The sequence below is a fragment of the Hylobates moloch genome, unplaced genomic scaffold, assembly GCF_009828535.3.
Source record: "Hylobates moloch isolate HMO894 unplaced genomic scaffold, HMol_V3 SCAFFOLD_19, whole genome shotgun sequence".
NCBI classification, from domain to species: Eukaryota; Metazoa; Chordata; class Mammalia; order Primates; family Hylobatidae; genus Hylobates; species Hylobates moloch.
This window is the reverse complement of record NW_026652294.1, coordinates 14,467,863-14,488,847: the sequence shown is the minus strand read 5'-3', so window position 1 is coordinate 14,488,847 and position 20,985 is coordinate 14,467,863. Positions and strand designations below refer to the sequence as shown.

Here is a 20,985-nt window from a genome sequence, read left to right as displayed (position 1 = left end):
CGCACTCCTATCTGAGACTCTAATGCCAGTGCTGATCCTACAGGAGGCGAAGCTCAGGCGGTGATGCTCACTCAGCCCACTGCTTCCTAACAGGCCACGGACAAACGGTACTGGTCCTCGGCCTGCGGTTTGGGGAACCCTGCTGTAGAGGACTCCTCTCTCTAACCTGATGTTATTGATCTTTCATTGCATACTAAGTGCTGTGCCAGAGGCTTATAAGTGCAAACACATTATGTTGTTTCACAGCCTGTAAAGGAGGCACTATTAGTAAGCCCGGTTTATAGAGGGTGGAGATGTCAGCTGATGAGGCGTGGGGCCAGGATCTGAACCCGACAGACTGACTTGAGAGGCCCTACTTTCAAAAAACAATTGTTTTTTTTTTGAGACAGAGTCTCGCTCTGTCACCCAGGCTGGAGTGCAATGGCGTGATCTCGGCTCACTGCAACCTCTGCCTCCCAGGTTCAAGCGATTCTCCTGCCTCAGCCTCCTGAGTAGCTGGGATTATAGGCATGTGCCACAACTCCCGACTAATTTTTTTTTTTAATTAAGTAGAGACAGGGTTTTGCATGTTGGCCAGGCTAGTCTCAAACTCCTGACCTCAAGTGATCTGCCTGCCTCGGCGTCCCAAAGTGCTGGGATTACACTGCACCTGGCCAAATTTCCTTTTCTTATAAGGACACTGGTCAGATTGGATTAGGGCCTACCATAAATATTTTAATTTACTTATGCCTTTTAAGACTTTATCTCCAAATACAGTCACATTCTGAGATTTTTAGGCATTAGGACTTCAACATACACATTTTAACATTATGAAATTCCACCCATAACACTATCCATCTATATGTATTATTTTCAGAACCGTGTCAGAGTAAATTGCAAACATGAGGCCCTTTACCTCTAAATACTCCAGTGGGCCAGGCACCATGGCTCACACCTGTAATCCCAGCTCTTCAGGAGGCCGAGGCGGATGGATCACCTGAGGTCAGGAGTTCAAGACCAGCCTGGTCAACATGGTGAAACCCCATCTCTACAAAAATACAAAAATTAGCCAGGCATGATGGTGGATGCCTGTAATCCCAGCTACTCAGGAGGCTGAGGCAGGAGAATCACTTGAACCCAGGAGGCAGAGGTTGCAGTGAGCCGAGGTCGCGCCATTGCACTCCAGCCTGTGTGACAGAGTAAGACTCCGTCTCAAAAAAATAAAAAATAAATAAATACCCCAGCGTATATTTCCTAAAATCAAGGACACATTGTCTTCTATGACCACAGGACAAGCATTGAAGTCAGGAAGTTGGGCATCCATATGATAATTACCTCATCTACAAACTCCATGGCAATTTGCCCCTTACTGGTGATATTAACTTGGATCACTTAGTGAAGGTTGTGTCTGCCAAATTTCTCCACTGCAGAGTTACTATTTTTCCTTCCATAATTAATTATCATCTTGTGGGTAAATAACTTGAAACTACGTAAATACTTTCTCATCAAGCTTTCATATCCATTGGTGATTCTTGCTGCAACCCTTGATTACTATGGTGGCTGCCTGATGGTCATTTTCTTTTTTTTTTTTCTTCTCCTTCTTTTTTTAATAGAGACAAGATTTCGCCATATTGCCCAGGCCGGTCTTGAACTCCTGGGCTCAAGTGATTCTCCTGCCTCGGTCTCCCAAAGTGCTGAGAATACAGGTGTGAGCCACCATGCCTGGCCTGAGCTCCCACTTTTAAATAGGACATTGTACCATGGCCCTTGATCTTGACCAGCAAGGGAGCTATGTCTATGGGAAGCAGTCCCTGCAGGGTGGATAATGAGTCACTGACCCCCTTGTTCTGGCAGGCTGGGGATGGGAGTAAAGGATCTAGGCAGCATGGTGTCCAGGGGTGTTGTTCAGGTCCACTGAGAATTCACTCACTAGCTGAGCCCCTACAGTGTTCCAGGCGTGGCCCCAGCTCTTGAGAAGATCATAAAAAAGGGAGTAGATTGGGAGGCTGAGGCAGAAGGAAGGCTTGAGGCCAGGGGTTCAAGATCAACCTATGCAATATGGTGAGACCCACATCTCTGCAAAAAAACAGAAAAATTATCCAGGCACAGTGATGCACACTTGTAGTCCCAACTACTTGGGAGGCTGAGGTGAGAGGATCGCTTGAGCCCAGAAGTTCAAGGCTGCGGTGAGCTATGATCATGCCACTGCACTCCAGCCGGGGCAACAGGGCAAGACCCTGTTTTGTTTTGTTTGGTTTTGGTTTTGTTTTTAAAGGGGGTGGAGGGTAGAGAAAATAGACAACTCACCATTGTGCAGTTTCTAAAATTGAGAACTTCTGTACCCCAAAGGTTACCCTAGGTGGCTCTTTTAGCTATGCACATGGAGAGGAGCGAGCGATTGGTTTTTAGAGATCCTTTGAAGTGCTAGACAAAGCTGCCTCAACATTTGACCACTTGGGAAACTAGTGGGCCAATCTGCATACCAAACCCACGGCCTGTGGGAGGGAAGGGAAAGAAGCCATAGTGTCTGGTGGACCAAGGCACAGAGGCAGGAAAGCAAGACAAGGGCGCTGAAATCGAATTCACTACATCAAGGAAAGTGGGGATCCTTGCTGGTGATCAGGGTGCCACACAGAGGCCTCCCCATTTGGAGAGGTCCTATGCCCTCCACAGAGGAGTAAGTGCCATGATGTCGGCTTCACAGGAGAGACTGTGGGAGCGATGGAATTTCAGGCAGTGGGAACATCGTGAGCAAAGGAAAGTGGGGGATGAACAGCAACATCCACCCCCCATGTGGCCTCCAAAGCCATCTCTTTTGGGTGGGACTTCCCACCACGGCATGCACCCCTCATATTTATGTGGCCCTCCTCCCCTGGTTGCGATGTACCCCCAAACATCTGGGCCAGGAATCATTCAAACCTGGATTCCAATTCCAGTGCTTGTACTTCCTAGCTGAGTGAATTTAGAAAGTCACTTTCACGTCTCTGAGCCTCCAGTCATGTATTCCTTCAACATGTATTTACTGTGGGCCTACTATGTGCCAAGCACTATTCTAGGCACTGGGCAGGCAGTGGTGAATAAGATAAGCCTGGCCACGCGCAGTGGCTCATGTCTGTAATCCCAACACTTTGGGAGGCCGAGGTGGGTGGTCTGAGGTCGGGAGTTTAAGACCAGCCTAGCCGGGCATGGTGACCCACCTGTAGTCCAGCTACTGGGGGGCTGAATTGCTTGAACCTGGGAGGCGGAGGTTGCAGTGAGCCAAGATTATGCCACTGCACCCCATTCTGGGCAACAGAGTGAGACACTGTCTCAAAAAAAAAAAAAGAAAAAGAAATAAGGCCTGCCTTCATGAAACATACATTCTGGTTGGGGAAGGCAGACAATAACCAGCACTCACATACGTAAATGATGAAACACCCTACAGAAGTATTAAGATAATATAAGAACAAATTTCAAGGCTGGGTGTGGTGGCTTGTGCCTGTAATCCCATCACTTTGGGAGGGTATCGTGGGTGGATTGCCTGAGTCCCGGAGTTTGAGACCAGTTTGGGCAACATGGCAAAAACCCTGTCTCTACAAAAAAAAAAAAAAATTGAACCTAGCATGGTGGTGCATGCTCATGGTCCCAGCTACTTGGGAGGCTGAGGTGGGAGAATGGCTGGAGTCCAGGAGAAGGAGGTTGCAGTGAGCCGAGATTGTGCCACTGCACTCCAGCCTGGGTGACAGAGTGACACCCTGTCTGAAAAAAAAAAAAAAAAATTCAGAGGTGAAGACTGCTTTAACCAGGGCAGTCAGGAAAGGTCTCTCTGAGGCAGTGACATCCGGGCTGACGTGAAAGATGAGAAAGAGCCAGGCAAGTGAACAGAAGACCAGACAGCCAGTGCCAAGGGCCTGTCGCAGGAATGAGCTTGGTATGTTTGGGGGACAGAAAGAAGGGCACTGTGGCCGAAGAGCAGTGGATGAGGAGAGAGCGGCCAAAGGAGGTGTGTAAACAACCTGAGCTTTGTTTTGAGAAGAACATTGGCTGGTAGAAAGACTTTGGAGGCAAAGTAGGGAGCCTATCTATCCGGAGGCTGCTACCATTGTCCGGGTAAGCTGATGGTGCCGAGACCAGGTGCCATGACTGGAGGTGGTGAGAAGTGGTCCTATGCAGGAGACCTGGAGACACCGCTAGCTTGAGTCCTGAGGTGGGGAGGAAGGGAGAGCGAGGGATGGAGCCAGGCTCCCAGGTTTTGGCTTGAGCAGCTGAGATGGGGTGGCAAGCAAGGGAGCGGAGGTAGGGCTGACGATCAGGAGCGGTTTTTGGGCCCAGGCCTCTGCAGTCCCCATCTGACACCCACTGGATGCGCAGAGTGGGCAGCTGGCTATGAGTCTGGAACTCAGAGAAGCTGTTCCCTCTGGAAATACAAACCTGGGGCTCACAGCCATATAGATGTCATTTAAAGCCACGGGACTGGATGAGATCATTAAGGCAGAAGGTCTAGGTCGAAAGAAGAGGGCCAAGACCACTACCTGCAAAATGAGCCAATGACACCTACACCCACGGGGCTCTCGCGAGGTGTCACGTGAACGCACCCAGCGAGCCCTGGAACCAGGCAGAGAATCGCGGCAGCCCCGGGGGCGGGGCTTCCAGGGGGCGGGGTCATACGGGGGCGGGGCCGAGGGACCCAGCGGCCGGTCCTGGCCGGAGGGCGGCCGGGACGGTGACGTCACCGCATGACTGGGTTTTTATGAATGAAAGGAATCCTGTGAGTGAGTAATTCCGGGAAGCTCGCCTTACAACTCCGCGCGGCCTCGGCCCCCTGCGCCGCCCGCCCCACAACAAAACTCAGCGCAGCGCTCCCGGGCGCCCGGTTCAGAGCGACCTGCGGCTCAGAGCGGAGGGGGGACTGACCAGAGCGCGGGCCGGGACAGCGGCCGGGACAGCGGCGAGACGCGCGCGTGCGAGCGCGCCGGGCCAAGCGGGCCCAGAAGCGGGTGAGGAACGCGGGGCCAGGAGGACGGTGCGCGGGACCCCAAGGCGGCAGGGTTTCTGCGCCCCGGGACGCGCCTGGGGTGGGCGCCCGGGCCCGATCCGTCGGGGCTCCCGGGGCTCCATCGCCCGGACGGCTCGGGGCGGGGAGAAGGGAGCGGCCGTCCCGGGGACTGCGAGGACGGGGCCGAGGCCATCTCGGCGGAGTGGGGGTGGAGACGGGGCCCCTTCCCGGGGCGCGGGCGGGTAGGCGGCGGCGCCAGGAGGAAGGGGCAGCGCAGGCTGGCAATCTCCGCGTCCGCCCGGCGGGGGCGGGGGCGCTGTGCTCCTACGTGACTCGGTGGGAACAGGCCCTGGCCCGGCGCCCGCGGGCGGTGCGTGCGCGGTTTGTTTACGTCCGAGGGCAGGCGGGCGGGCGTGTGTTCCCTGGCAGGCGGCCTGGGTATCCTGCCCGGTGCGTGCGTGCGCTGTGTACCTCGGGGGGCGTGTGTGCGTCTGTTGTGCTTGTGTGTGCGTGTCCGCGCGCGCGCTCCCTGGGGCATGTACACCAGCAGTGTGTACCTCAGAGAGGGCGTGCCCTGGGCCGGCCACCGGAGTAAACGCGGAACAAGGACCCGAGCGAAGGAAGAGGACCCGTGCGTCTTCGCACGGGGTCTGGGAATTCTGGCCCGGGCCGCCCCAGTCCTACTACCCAGGGCTGTCCGTCCCCCGCTCTCCCCGGAGTTTCCCAGGGCCTCCGCCACGTGACCCCAGTGTTTGTCTCCCGCCCCGAGCCGGCGCCCGCAGCCACAGGGTGGGGCCAAGGTATCAAAGACCCCACCCAGCTGAGCTAGGAGTGAGGGGTGTGAGCCACACCCGCCGGGCACCCCGGTGAATCTGGTAACAAAGTGAGTTGGAGCCCAGGTTCTTGTCCCCAGATTTTGGGGCTTCCTGGGGGAAGAACCAAGGGACTCTCGTTCGTCCCCAGGGTTGCCCATCCCCTCAGTCCCATGAGAACAGGAAGGGCCAGAAAACCTTGACTGCAAAGGTGCGGGGCAGGGAGAGGACCACAGGTTTTCTAGCTAGTCCAGGTTCTGGAGGCTGTACCTGCTAGGTCGTGGAGGATGGGGCGGAGCCGGTTTCCGCCCTCCTGGTAGTTTCAGTTCACAAGTGGGACTAGTGAGACTACACTGACCTACAGCTGGACGCCGGAAGCTAGCTGAGGCTCTGAGCCAGCCGACAGACCCCGAGTCCTCACCCTGGGCCAGGCAGGGTCAGCAGGCAGTGGGGATAGGCCTCTGACTGCACGAAGGATTAATGAGTGAGGGGTGGGGCCTGACCTAGCCGCCACCCACCCACTCACCCAATAGCCCTGCAGAAAGCACCTGTTTGTGGTAGCTGCCTGCAGGATGGCCTGGGGGCTAGAGATTCCTTGGTCTTAATCCACCTTCCCCCTCCACCCACCCACGGGCTATGGAATCCTGGGAGGGGAGCAATTGAACTTGCTAGGGTGAGGAACCAATGGTCCTTTGACTTTGGATCTTTGAACCCTGGGTGAGCTCTGCTACAGCAGCCAGGACCCTCAGTGTTCCCATCTACCGCTGGAACTAGGTAACAGCCAGGATGGCAGGATGGTGGGTAGAAGGGGGAAGCTCTGGAAGTCTCTGCAGACAGCGTATTTTCCAGGCGAATTGTGGAAGAGAAAGCAAAGCTGACAGCCCCATGCCAGGAGCTGGGGGTACCCAAGAGTAGGTGGGGTTTGAGTCAGGGGGGTTGGGGCCAGGAGCACAGGAACCAGACAGGCCCACCCTCAAAGCTGGGCAGGAAACATTCCAAAGTAGGGCCTGGGGTCAGGGGATGAGGGGAAGTGGCTGGTTGACTCAGTCCCAGATGGAAAGTTAGCATTGAGAGGTTTAACTTCCCATTGAATCACCCCTGGGCCCTGCATTGCCATTGGGCCCTTGTCCTGGACCAGATGCCAGGGATGAGATGAACAGACCAGATCCAGAGACTGCCCTCTGGGAGCTTACAGCTCAGCAGCGGACACAAAGTTGAAAAAAGATCCACAGAAGTAAATGCAAAACACAGCTGAGATGGGTGATGTGAGGGAGAAGTCACTGTGGTTTGAAAGTACATAACAGTGCTCTGACTTAGCCAGGGCAATCAAGGAAGGCTTCCCTGGGGAAGTGACTAGTGTGCTGAGTCTGACAGAGTGGTGGTTGTCTGTGAAGCCCTTGAAGGCAGGAGCTGTGATTCACTTCAGGGTCTCCAGGGCCCAGCACAGAGCCTGGAACATAGTAGGTGCTTCTTGGATGTTTGCTGATTGAATGAATGAGCCCTGGATCCCTGTCCTCGAAGAGCTCCACAACACATGGAGAAAAAGGCCTGGGAACCCCAGAGAAACAGGAAGCCAGGGCAGGGGCTGGAGGAATCTTGAAGCAGTCTCCCAAAAGGGAGCAGATCCTTCAGGACTCAGGCAACTTCCTCCCTCACACACACAGGGATGCACTGCCCGCTTGTCCCTTTGGGAAACATTCAGGGATAGTAGAATTTGCTGTCTGTTCATTCATTTGTTAGCATATGATCCTGGGAGAGAGTGGACAGGAATATGGTTGAGGCCTGAGGACCCTACTGTGTTGGCTTGCGGGGAGGCTGGCATTGCAGGGTTTTGAAATGGGCCAAGCACGGACAGGCCCGTGGGTTTGTGTCAGTAGTGATTCCTCTGACAGCTCTTGGGGGAGGATCAATGATGGGGATTGGAGACGGAGGGCAAGGCAAGAGGCTGGTGAGCAGGCGGCTGTGGTCATGGTCCAGATGAAAGAGGAAGTGGTCTGTGGCTGGCCAGGTGGAGAAGAGGGCTAGTCTGATAGTCTGATATGCGTCTCATGCCCCCACCTCCAGGAAGCCTTCACCGCTTTCCTTTCCCTACCTCCATTCTGCTGGTGGTCTTGGAGCTCTGGGCCAGAATCTGAAACTCTAAACTGGAGACAGTCATTGTTGAAAGGTTAGGCTCAGAGGAGGTTTGGCGTATTGGGAAAACTGAGGCCCAGAGAGAGGGAGTGCCATACCTGAAGCCACACAGCGAGTGTGAGAGGGTGCCTGAACTGGGGCTGGAACCCCAGGCTGTTGCTTCTCTGTGGTGCTTGGTTCTTCTAGCCTTGCTCCCCTTCCAGCAGGGAGGAGGCTCCAGCAGTGCTGGCTGCCAAGAGCTACGAAAACACATTTTTTCCCTCTGTCCTCACAGAGCGAGCAGAATGGCTCAGCAGCCAGAAAGGAGCCCATGCCAGCGGGTGGGCCTTCTACAGGACGTCTCTGGAGTGGACTGGTGGGGCCAGGGAGGGGGACGTTAGAGGGTTGTGGCTGCTGACTGGACAAGGCAGTTGTCAGTCCCTCAAGAGTCACCTCTCTCCTTATGCCTCCAGAAGACGTCATGAACCTGCAGACCCTGGAGGTCAGCTCTGCTGGCTTCCAAGGGAAGAAGCCAGGGAGAGGTGGTGGTGGCCGGCATAGAAGAGAGAGGACCCCTGGGTTCCAGTCCGCCACTGCTACCAAACAGTGGCTTGGTTGCCTCAGGTGCTGAACAGGGGATTGGATCAGCTACTATTTCTCAGGCCCAGGGTCAGCCAGCCTGGCAAAGGCAGAGGACCCAGGCCCCTTGGCAGCCCCTGGCCTGGGGTTGGCAGCGGAAAGCCTGAGGTTACGAGAAAGTTCCCCCTTCTTGTGACTTTCCCTCTGTGATTGCCTGACTTTGCTGAGCTAGGACATTCCTGGGCAAACGTGGGTGCCTCAGCTGACATCCAGGATGCGGTTGAGGGGGCTGAGGCTGGGACAGGAGGGCATGGAGGAGTGGGGGAAGAGCAGGTTCAAAACCTTCCTAGCACCTGAGGGTATTTACAATCACAGCCAGCTTCCGCTATTATCAAGGGTAGGTAATGGCTGATGGTTCCATCTCTCGGGCCTGGTCGGGAGGCAGTGTTGAGGATTCTAGGCTGTGTCCAAGCTCAGGAGAAAACAGTTCTGTGCTGAGAAAGACTCAGGGGCTGTGGCCTGCCTCACTGGGAATCGGTGCTGTGTGTGGTTAGTGGTGTCTCTGTTGCTTGTGGATAGTGGGATGATGGTGAGATGAGGTGATCTTTCTTGCCTACGCCTCTTTTTTTTTTTTTTTTTTTTTACAGAGTCTCGCTCTGTTGCCAGTGGCTTGTTCTCAGCTCACTGAAACCTCCACCTCCCGGGTTCATGCGATTCTCTTGCCTCAGCTTCCCAAGCAGCTGGGACTATAGGTGTGCGCCACCACACCTGGCTAATTTTTGCCTTTTTTTTTTTATTTTTTATTTTTTTTATTTTTAGTAGAGACAGGATTTCGCCATGTTGGCCAGGCTGTTCTTGAACTCCTGGCCTCAGATGATCTGCCCACCTTTGCCTCCCAAAGTGCTGGGATTACAGGCGTGAGCCACCACACCTGGCCTTGCCTAAGCCTCTTATATTCTACACACTAAGATTATTATGATCATTCCCACTTAGCAAGGAATCCAGGACTCAGGAAAAATGACTTGTGCATGAGGCCAGACTGTGCCTCTGAGGTTCTGTATCAGCCGCAGCACCCAATGGGCAGTTGACTAACTTGCGTGGGGAGAGGCTTCCCTTCTCCCATTGGGTCTGTGTAGCTCAGGTGGCCCAAGCATCACCACATGTGCCAGCTCCCCAAACGGCTGGCAAGGGGGCCTGGATACTTAGCTGTAACTTGCAAATCATATCCCTAGCGGGCCCAACACAAATCCTGGAGAATCAGAGCTGGGGTGGCCTTGGAAACTGGCAAGTCCAGCTTCATCTTCACAGGGCTAGGGAAACAGGGCCCAGGGAGGTCGCCCTGCCAGGGCCACACAGGGAAGAGGTGTGTGGCTCCATGTGGACTCAGGCCTGAATTCTATTATTATTATTATTATTATTTTTTTTTTTTTTTCTTTTTGAGACGGAGTCTTGCTCTGTCGCCCAGGCTGGAGTGTAGTGGCGTAATCTCGGCTCACTGCAAGCTCTGCCTCCCAGGTTCTAAGCGATTCTCCTGCCTCAGCCTCCTGAGTAGCTGGGACTACAGGTGTGTGCCACCAGGCCCAGCTAATTTTTTGTATTTTTAGTAGAGACGGGGTTTCACCGTGTTAGCCAGGATGGTCTCAATCTCCTGACCTCATGATCCGCCCACCTCGGCCTCCAAAAGTGCTGGATTACAGGCGTGAGCCACCGTGCTTGGCCATCTTTTTTTTTTTTTTTTTTTTTTTTTGAGACGGAGTCTCGCTCTGTCACCCAGGCTGGAGTGCAGTGGCGCGATCTCGGCTCACTGCAAGCTCCATCTGTGGATTCACGCCATTCTCCTGCCTCAGCCTCCCCAGTAGCTGGGACTACAGGCACCCACCACCACGCCCGGCTAATTTTTTTTTTTCTAAGAGGTGAGGTCTTGCTTTGTCACCCAGGGAGTGCAGTGGCAGGATCACAGCTCACTGCCACCTTGAATTCCTGGGCTCAAGGGTTCCTCCTGCCTCAGCCTCCTGAGTAGCTGGGACCACAGGTGTGCACCACTGCACCCGGCTAATCTTATTTTTTGGAGATGGAGTCTAGCCACCTTGCCCAGGTTGGTCTTGAACTCTCAGGCTGAATTCTACCCCATGCTGGCTGTATGAGCCTGGACTACTCTGTTGCCCTCTCTGCGCATTACCTCAGGGTTGGGTGAACCAGGGAGGTGATGGTGTGAAGGGACCAGGTTTCAGTCCTGGGCCTTTGCAGATATTCATTCACACCTGTTGTGTGACTTCAGGCAAGTGATGCCCCTCTCTGGGTCTCTACCTCCCCTTGGGCAAAGTGAGGAGGCAGGACCTGAAGGCCTCTAAGGGCCTTTCCTGCAGTTCCCTGTGTGACCCCAGCCAGCTGAGAGATGCTGAATCAGAGTGAGACCCCAGTGCTGGCTGCAGGCCTGACCCCTCCTGGACAGACAGCAATTCTAACCTCCCAGGTGCTCACAGACCTCTACAGTGTTTACCACTTGATTCCACCAAAACCCTGCGAGGCAGGTATTGTTCTGATCCTTTAGATGGGAAAGTGGAGACTCAGAGAGATGGAGCGGCTCACCCCAGGTCACACAGCCTGAGAAAACAGAGATGGGACTTAAACGCAAGCTTGACTCCCAATCCAGTCCTCCTTTCCCTGTTTCCCACACCCCGCCTTTGGGCCCAAAGTCACGTGGATGGGATCCCCTCCTGCTCTCTTCCCATTTGCCTAGCATCTGTACTGTCTCTGCCAACAGGCCCAAGGAAGCAGCTGGAGAGGAGGAAGAATTAGAGACAGGGCCAGGAGGTACTGAACTACGTTTCTGCTTGGAACTTGGTTTGGACAGTGACAAGCTGGGTGATGGCGTCAGAGACTCTGCCCATCCCCCCTTCCCCAGTTCCTGCTCCCTGCCAGGTCTTGAGATGGGTGGCCTCAAGCACCCAGAGCTGACTCAGCCTCTCTCTGTCTGGTGGAGAGACAGCAAGGAAATACAACCCATTACACACAGGGGTGGGGGTGCCTAACAAGTCCTAGGGATCAGGGAGGGCTTCCTGGAGGAGGAGGAGACGTCTATACCCAGGGCAGAAGGATGAGTAGGAGTCTGCCAAACAAAGTAGAGGGGAGTGAGGGGAGAGAAATGTCATGGGGTGGGAGGTGGCTCAGAGTCAAGAAAGCGCGGGTGGGAGGAAGTGAAAGAAATTCTGTGTGGCTGGAGCACAGAGTGGAGGTGGCAGTGGTGGGAAATGGGCGTGGGGCTGGACACACAGGGCCTGGGGTGCTGTGAGGGTGGGTCTGGACTCGGTCCTTAGGATAGTAGGGAACCATGGAAGGTTTTTTTTTGCTTGTTTGTTTGTTTGTGTTTGTTTGTTTTTGAGATGGAGTATCACTCTGTTGCCCAGGCTGGAGTGCAGTGGCGCGATCTCGGCTCACTGCATGCTCCGCCTCCCAGGTTCACGCCATTCTCCTGCCTCAGCCTCCTGAGAGCTGGGACTACAGGTGCCTGCCACCACGCCCGGCTAACTTTTTTTGTATTTTTTAGTAGAGACAGAGTTTCACCATGTTAGCCAGGATGGTCTCAATCTCCTTACCTTGTGATCCGCCCGCCTCGGCCTCCTAAAGTGCTGGGATTATAGGCATGAGCCACCGCGCCCAGCCCAACCATGGAAGGTTTTAATCTGGCTGGTAGCATGGTCAGATTCACGTGGTGCAAAGATTGTCCGGCTGCTGTGTGGGGATGAGCTGAGGCCAGCAGGGAGGCGTGCTGGGACCTCCCCAGGTGTGTGTAGGGCGGTGAGGGTGACCACTTAAGAGGCCTGCATTGGGTTGGGCGTGGTGGCTCACACCTGTAATCCTGGCACTTCAGGAGGCCGAGGTAGATGGATTGCCTGAGGTTAAGAGTTCGAGACCAGCCTGACCAATATGGTGAAACTCTGTCTCTACTAAAAATACAAAAATTAGCTGGGCATGGTGGTGGGCACCTGTAGTCCCAGCTATTCAGGAGGCTGAGGCAGAGCGAATCGCTTGAACCCAGGAGGCGGAGGTTGCAGTGAGCTGAGATCCTGTCACTGCACTCCAGCCTGGGCGACAGAGCAAGACTCCATCTCAAAAAAAAAAAAAAAAAAAAAGAAAAAAGAAAAAAAAAAAAAGGCCTGCATTGAAGGGTAGGATCAGTGAGGCTGACATGTAAACGTCTCCAGATAGTGTCTGAAAGGTCAGGGTAGCCAGCAGATCTCATATGACTTTTCCAGGTAGGATGGGAGTGCACAGAGGCCCCCAAGGAGAGCTAGGTGGGCAGCCAGGGCCTGAGCCCCCTAGGATTTGGAGTGCTAGACAGGGAAACTGAGGCCAGAGCCCAGGCTAAGCCGGCATGTTCAGCAGTAGAGATTGCAGCTCAGGGGTCACCCCATGAAGCCACTGGTCTTCACCGTGGATCCGCACAGGGGTCTAAAGCTGCCTGGGTCCTGACCTGGCACTCTGGGTCCACCCAGCTACCCCCAGCGAAACCTGGGTGACTCCTAAGACTCTCCTGCTTAAGGGCCACAGTGGCTGCCCCTGTCAGGGGATCTCTGCAAGCACCAACTTCCTTCTATCCCACTCCTTCCTTCCCTCTGAGCTGCCAGACCCCCTGACTGTGTGGGCCGGGAGGGGCTGGGGAGTTTCCTAAGAAGCCCTGGACTGTCCCCACCTCGGCCTGAGTCACACTGAGAACTCAGCAAGGATTCCTTGAGCATCTGCGAGGTGCCAGGCGCTGTTCTAGGCATGGGGGAGGCCACGGTGAATTAGGTACAAGCTCTGCCCTCATGGAGCTGGCATTCTAATCGGGGCTGGGAGGGACAGACACTGAACAAATACCCACCATATATGTGAGTGATGATAATTACACATGGGGAAACCTGAGGTGGGGAAGGGACACAGGAAGAGTGTGTGTGTGTGTGTGTGTGTGTGTGTGTGTGTGTGTGTGTATCAGGGGTTGCAAATTCTAAACTGAGTGAACATGAGATTTGAAGAGACCTCAGGAGGTGATGGAGCAAACTTTGTGGATATCTAGGGAACAAGGATGCCAGCAGAGGCCATACGTGGTGGCTCATGCCTATAATCCCAACACTTTGGGAGGCAGAGGCAGACGGATCGCTTGAGCCAAGGAGTTCAAGACCAGCCTGGGCAACATGATGAAACTCTGTCTGTACAAAAAGTACAAAAATTGGCCAGGCATGGTAGCATACACCTATAGTTCCAGCTACTAGGGAGGCTGAGGTAGGAGGACCACTTGAGCCTGGAAATTTGAGGCTGCAATGAGCTATGATCGTGTCACTGCACTCCAGCCTGTAACAGAGTGAGTGAGACCCTGTATAAAAAACAAAAACAAAAACAAAACAAAAATGCCAGCAGAGGGACCAGCCAGTGCAAAGGCCCTGGAGAGGAGCATGCATCCTGTGTTGAGGAACGGCGGGTGTGGCTGAAGCAGGGGAAACAAAAGGAAGCCAAGTAGGGCTGAGGTGGGACAGGGATGCTGGGGAGCACTTTCTTTCTTTCTTTTTTTTTTTTTTTTCCAGACGGAGTCTCACTCTCACCCAGGCTGGAGTGCAGTGGCGCAATCTTGGCTCACTGCAACCTCCACCTCCCGGGTTCAAGCAATTCTTTTGCCTCAGCCTCCCAAGTAGCTGGGACTACAGGCGCGTGCCACCACGCCCGGCTAATTTTCATATTTTTAGTAGAGATGGGGTTTCACCATGTTGGCCAGGCTGGTTTCGATCTCCTGACCTCATGATCCACCCGCCTTGGCCTCCCAAAGTGCTGGGATTACAGGCGTGAGCCACTGCGCCCGGCCACTGGGGATCACTTTCTGCAGCACTTTGTGGGCCATGGTGACGACTCTGGCTTTACTCCAGTGAGCCGTGGGAAGGTCCTGACAGAGGCATGACATGAGCTGACTTAACACAGCTACCTGTGTCACCCAGGGGGAAAGTGAGGCACAGAAAGAGTGGCTGACCCACCAGAACCACACAACTAGAGAGCGAGACCACCCCCAAAAGGCCCCAGGTGTGTCTGGCGCCAAGGTCCATGTGCTTTCCATTTCTGCACCTTGTCCCCGGGAGACACCCCGGTCCTGCCAGAATGTGTCAGAGGCTGAGCCGACCTGTGAGGTCAACCCTGCAGACAGCTCAAGGAACCAGGGCTTGGACCCGGCTTTTGTCCTCTGCTGTCCACCAAACTGAGTAATGCTCTTTCCGATACGGCACGTGTTTATAGGATGCTACAGCTCAGATCACAGAGCATCTTCCTTTGTTTTCTTTTTATTTATTTATTTATTTATTTATTTTGAGATGGAGTCTCACTCTGTCACCCAGGCTCCCAGGCTGGAGTGCAGTGGCGCAATCTCGGCTCACTGTAACCTCCACCTCCCAGGTTTAAGCAATTCTCCTGCCTCAGCCTCTCGAATAGCTGGGACTACAGGCGTGCACCACCACGCCTGGCTAATTTTTGTATTTTTGGTAGAGACAGGGTTTCGCCATGTTGGCCAGGCTGGTCTCGAACTCCTGAACTCAGGTGATCTGCCCGCCTCAGCCTCCTAAAGTGCTGGGATTATAGGCGTGAGCGACTGCGCCCAGCCTATCTTCCCTTATTTTCCTTGGCTTCTTATCACTGCCCCCTCCCCTTGGAGACAGATGAGAAAACTCAGGTTCTCATGGCGGAGAACCTGAGAGGAATGGCAAAGTAGGTCCTATCAGCTAGGGACACAGAGGACTGCTGCTTTAAAGGGGCCTTTGGGAGATGGTCCCTTTCTCCAGCCCAGAGCAATGACCACTGACCCTCTACGAGTTTTATTCACCTTTTTCTCCCCATTACCAAGTACATGTTTGGCAAAGAGCTCAATAAATAGTTGTTGAAGGAGCATGCGGCTGTCAGGCTTGTGGGAGGGGGGATTAGGAGATGAGAGGCCCTCATTGGTCTAGGGATGGCTGCCCCACCTGCCTATGGCATGCTGAGTTAGTGTGGGGCAGCCCCCAGGCGGTTGGGAAAACTTTCCCAAAACAGAGGTCTAGATGAAGGAGGCCTGGGGAGAGAGGGGACTGGCTGATGTTGTATCTTACGGGGTACCGGCTGGGCTTTGTGAAAAGGCATTTACTGGTGCACATATGCTGTGTGTACTTTTCTGTATGTAGGTTATACTTTAAGAAAAGTTCTGAAAAGTCGGCCGGGCACAGTGGCTCACACCTGTCCAGCACTTTGGGAGGCCGAGGCGGGTGGATCACCTGAGGTCAGTAGTTCAAAACCAGCCTGGCCAACATGGCGAAACCCTGTCTCTAAAAATAAAAATAAACTAAAAATACAAAAAACTAGCTGGGCGTGGTGGCAGGCACCTGTAATCCCAGCTACTTGGGAGGCTGAGGCAGGAGAATCGCTTGAACCCGGGAGGCGGACGTTGCAGTGAGCCGAGATCGCGCCACTGCCCTCCAGCCTGGGTGACAAGAGTGAGACTCTGTCTCAAAAAAAAAAAAAAGAAAGAGAAAGAAAAAGAAAAGTTCTGAAAAATCAAATCAAAGGCACATGTCCAAGCCGCATGTGGAAGAATGGTCAGGAGAGGGACATCTATCTATTCATTTGGTGCACACTTACCGAACCATCTACTATATACCAGGCACTGATTTAGGCATGTTGATGCTGTGGTGAGGCAGGCAAGGCCTCTGCCTTCATGGGCTTCCGTTTTGGTGGAGGAGGAGTGGGAAGGAGAAACAAATCATAGATGAGGAACCAAGCATGAGAAATGCAGAAGAGGTGACTGTTACAAGGGTTAATAGGCGGGGTTATGTGGTGTGACAGAAAGAGGCGTTTAGCCAGAATGGTCAAAGAGGACCTCTTGAGGAGGTGACATTGGGCAAAGACCTAAATGATGAGGAGTCACCATGGGGGGCTAACAGTAAAGAGAACAGCGTGTGCACAGCTTCCAAGGCTGGAAGGAGCCATTCAAGGAGGCCTGTGGACCAATGTGGAGAGAGGAAGGTGGCAGGTATGAATCAGTTCTAAGATAGCAGAGGCCTTGAATGGCAAGGTAGCGGGTTTGGATTTTATTCTAAGGGGAAAACAAAAACAAAACAGTGACTTTGACCTCCTTTCTACCCTAGGTCTGCAGCCCAGAGGGCACCTTCTGCAAACATGTCTGTGGATCCCCTATCCAGCAAAGCTCTAAAGGTGAGGAGGCAGCCTCTGTCAACCCAGTGAAGCCCTCCCTCCCTGCCCATGCAGAGCCTCCTCACCCCAACTTCCCCTTCTTTCCTGGAATCCCCTGGGTGGCTCAGCAGGCACCAGGCCTTCATGATGCCAAAGGGAAGGGCCACAGCCACGGGCTGGGACCAGGAGGCCTGGGCTCTGGTCACAGGCTGCATGTCCCCGGGGTAGGTCACTTCCCTCTCCAGGCCTCCTTCCCCATTGGGTCAATGTCCCCTGGGGCATTCAAAGGTGCTTTCCGGCCTGGGTTTCTCTGGCTCAGTCCAAGGCTTGGCGCTAGGTTAGAATTCAGGCTGAGCCCCGGGGTGGCCTCCTTTTGTGTCCCGATCCTAGTCTGGCCCGGTTTCCCCTTCCCGGATTCCTGCTCCCCTTCGGGGTTTTGGATCAAGTCCAGCCACCACCTCCACGGCTAAGGCGGTGAAAGAGGAAAACCGGGGGTGGAGCGGGGTTGGGGGGGGGCCCGTCCCCAGTCCCTGGGCCTCAGTTTCCTCATGCCCTCAGATCAAGCGAGAGCTGAGCGAGAACACGCCGCACCTGTCGGACGAGGCGCTGATGGGGCTGTCGGTGCGCGAGCTGAACCGGCACCTGCGCGGGCTCTCCGCCGAGGAGGTGACACGGCTTAAGCAGCGGCGCCGCACACTCAAAAACCGTGGCTACGCCGCCAGCTGCCGCGTGAAGCGCGTGTGCCAGAAGGAGGAGCTGCAGAAGCAGAAGTCGGAGCTGGAGCGCGAGGTGGACAAGCTGGCGCGCGAGAACGCCGCCATGCGCCTGGAGCTCGACGCGCTGCGCGGCAAGTGCGAGGCGCTGCAGGGCTTCGCGCGCTCCGTAGCCGCCGCCCGCGGGCCCGCCACGCTCGTGGCGCCGGCCAGCGTCATCACCATCGTCAAGTCCACCCCGGGCTCGGGGTCTGGCCCCGCCCCCAGCCCGGGCCCCGCCCACGGCCCGGCCTCCTGCTCCTAGTGCCCGCCCCCGCCATGCCTCAGCCACGCCCCTCCGGCCCCAGCTCCCTCCCCAAAGTGCCTGAGCACCGCCTCTGTGCCCAGGTCCCATTTCTCTGCAGCACTGGCCCCTTGGTGCACACACATTCCCTCCGTGGGCCCTGTCTTCCTCTTGCAGCCCCCAAAACTGGGACCGAATGACCCTGGGAAGGGGAACTTTGGTAGGTTGGGGATGGGGCAGAGGTCTGGATCTGGGATCGCCCTTGGCTGAAAGTTTAGCCTTTTTAGATTGAGAGATATAGAGCCGGCTTAGAGAACAGCTGTTGGGGGAGAAGAGGGCACCCCTCATCTTGGAAACTGCTCTGATTGTGCCCATATGCCCTCCAAACCCTTCCAGGATTCAGAGCTAGGTTTGGCTGTCTGTGACTTACAGGGCCGTCCTGCTGAGAAATTGCACTGAAGAGATGCCCCCGCCTCTGGTTGGGCCTGGGGGTGCCTGCCCTTCCAAAACTAAAAGAGTGGGTGGGAAGACTAGTGAAACCCAGTTCACAGATGGGGAAACAGGCCTGAGGTCACATTTCACTTAGTGGTTGTGTTGGGACCAAAACCTGGGTTTCCTCACTGCTGCCCTAAGATTCCAGCCATGGTTTTCATGGGGACAGTGGACAGGGACTCAGAAACGTGGTGGAAGGGCCTCCCTGGCCTGGGAGACCGCTCTCTGCAAGGGAGGGGGAGAGAAGCAGAGGGAGAGAGAAGGTGACACGGATGGAAGAGTGGGAAGGAGCTGGCGTGGCTCAGCCCTAGGCTGTCCCCGCAGCCAGGGTGTCCGGGGGCTGGCCAGTCAGAGAAAGGGGGCCATGGACTGCTGTGGCAAATAGGGAGACAAGGAGACAGACCCTGCAGTCCTACTACAGTCTGGAGTGGGGTCTCAAGAAGAAGGGTCCCACCTCAACCCCTGTCAGTGTCCACTGTGGGGTGGGGGCTGACCCCTGCCTTTGATTGCCATTATCCTGGGAAGCCCAGCCTCAGTCCCTCCCCCAACACTGTCCACACTGCCCCTCCCCACTGTTTATTTATTGCACGGATCTAAGTTATTCTCCCCAGCCAGAGCCCGAGCTCCTGCTCCCTGGGAAAAGTGGCGTATGGCCCTGAGCTGGACTTTATATTTTATATCTGCAAATAAATCACATTTTATCTTATATTTAGGGAAAGCCAGAGAGCAACAACAAAAAATGTTTAAGCCGGGCGCAGTGGCTCACATCTGTAATCCCAGCACTTTGGGAGGCCAAGGAGGGGGATCGCTTGAGTCCAGGAGTTTGAGACCAGCCTGGACAACATGGTGAAACCCCGTCTCTACAAAAAATACAAAAATTAGCCATGCGTGGTGGCTCATGCCTGTAGTCCCAGCTACTTGGGAGGCTGAGGCAGGAGGATCACTTAAGTCCAGAAGGCAGAGGTTGTAGTGAGCTGAGATCGCACGACTACACTCCAGCCTGGGCAACACAGCAAAATCCTGTCTCAAAAAAAAAAGTTAAAAAATACTGCCCGGCTCCTAGAATTTATTTATTTCCTGACTTACAGCAAGCGAGTTATCGCCTTCTGTATTTTGTAGACTTTCTAAATAAAGTCAAATTCTTTTTCCACAGAGAATAAGTGTGTATCCTGGACTATGTTTTTTGGGGAGGGGTGTCTAAAATGGGGTTCTTTCAACCCCTTGGGGCTTCTGGTGGCGGAGAGGGCTAGTGCACATCACCAGCTATTGCACAGGGTATGAGGTGGAGGGGAGACGGCGACAAGAGACCAGTGGTGCTAAAACTTCCACGCTTCCTTTTGGTTGCTTAGAGCACAGGAGCTCCTGGGAAGACAAAGCCATGAGCACAATGAAATTTAGGACTGGATTCTGGTGGAGCATGGTGGCTCACACCTGTAATCCCAGCACTCTGGGAGGCTGAAGCAAGAGGATCATTTGAGACTAGGAGTCCAGGACCAACCTGGGCAGCATAGTGAGACCCCCATCTCTACAAAAAATAAAAAATAATTAGCTACGTGTGGTGGTACACATGCCTATTGTTCCAGCTACTGAAGAGGCTGAGGTGGGAAGATCACTTGAGGCCAAGAGTTTGAGACCAGCCTGGGCAACATAGCAAGACCCCCATCTCTACAAGAAATTTAGAAGAAAACAGGCCGGGCACGGTGGCTCACACCTGTAATCCCAGCACTTTGGGAGGCCGAGACAGGTGGATCATTTGAGGTCAGGAGTTCAAGACCAGCCTGACCAACATGGTGAAACCCCGTCTCTACTAAAAATACAAAAACAAAACAAACAAACAAAAAAAACACATAGCCAAGTGTGGTGGCGCATGTCTGTAGTCCCGGCTACTTGGGAAGTTGAGACGACAGAATCGCTTAAACCCGGGAAGCGGAGGTTGCAGTAAGCTGAGATCGTGCCACTGCACTCCAGCCTGGGTGACAGAGCAAGACTCCATCTCAAGAAAAAAAAAAGAAAAGAAAACAATTAGCCAGTCACGGTGGTGTGGTTGAGCCCAGGAGTTCGAGGCTGCGGTGAGCTATGATTGCACCACTGCACAATCTAGGTGACAGAGACCCTGTCTCAAAAGAAATTTAGGGTTAAATTCCCTGGGCATCCCTTTAGTGAACAGACAGTCCCACCCAGAGAGGAAAAAACCCAGATTTCAGAGTAATTTTTCCAGCACTTTCACATTGAGGTCTGATTTTCTACAGCCAAGTAGAAACTATCTTCCCCATGTTTCGGAATGCCCAGGAAGGCAGGGAGAGTGGCTTCCCCAGCCCCTATCTGCAGGCCTAAACCATAACCCTGTGTCTTGTCCTAGGCCTCAAACTCACTAATTTCAACCCAATTTGCCAGCCCTTCTGGGGCACCTTGAAGAAGGAGTGGAGGGTACTGTGGTCTGTGGGTCACGGCAATTGGGGTTTGAATCTAGGTGTCTGGGATCTTTGGTACTTACTTGGTTTCTTACAGCCTCAGTTTACCCATCTGTAAAATGAAGATGCTATGGGGCATTATGTGTGAAAAACCCTGGAGACCTGTGGGGCTGCAAGTTTTAACATTCAGAACACACATTTACAGTGGCACAGACCGAGGTGAGGCCAACTGTGTGGCTGGGTATGGGGCCGGCGGGGTAAGGGACCAGTTGGGCGAAGGTGCAGGATTTGAGTCCGGGAAAGGACCAGATCGCGTAGGTAGGCCGCGTCCACGGGGCTTTCTCCCCTTCTCAGGTTGGGGCTCAGTGCTTTCCCTGCCAAGCCCATGACCCTGAAATGCTGAGCTCAGGCCTGCGGGAAGGGCAGCAGGAAGCTGCGGGAGGACGCAGGC

General features: G+C 54.3%; 1 protein-coding gene across 4 annotated transcripts; it reads left to right on the top strand.

Moving 5' to 3' along the window:
* The first annotated feature begins 4,663 nt into the window (after nucleotides 1-4,663).
* On the top strand, nucleotides 4,664-19,283 carry MAFF (MAF bZIP transcription factor F). 4 transcript variants are annotated; one of them, XM_058431944.1, is made up of 3 exons: nucleotides 4,664-4,726; nucleotides 16,590-16,656; nucleotides 17,194-19,283. In XM_058431944.1, exons 1-3 carry the CDS (start codon nucleotides 4,713-4,715, stop codon nucleotides 17,650-17,652), a joined length of 540 nt encoding a protein of 179 aa, XP_058287927.1. In that variant the 5' UTR covers nucleotides 4,664-4,712; the 3' UTR covers nucleotides 17,653-19,283. The 4 variants fall into 4 exon arrangements, with proteins under 4 accessions (XP_058287927.1, XP_031995819.1, XP_031995820.1 ...); XM_032139928.2 differs by lacking the exon at nucleotides 4,664-4,726 and adding an exon at nucleotides 4,737-4,955; XM_032139929.1 differs by lacking the exon at nucleotides 4,664-4,726 and adding an exon at nucleotides 8,452-8,502.
* The last annotated feature ends 1,702 nt before the right edge of the window (nucleotides 19,284-20,985 follow it).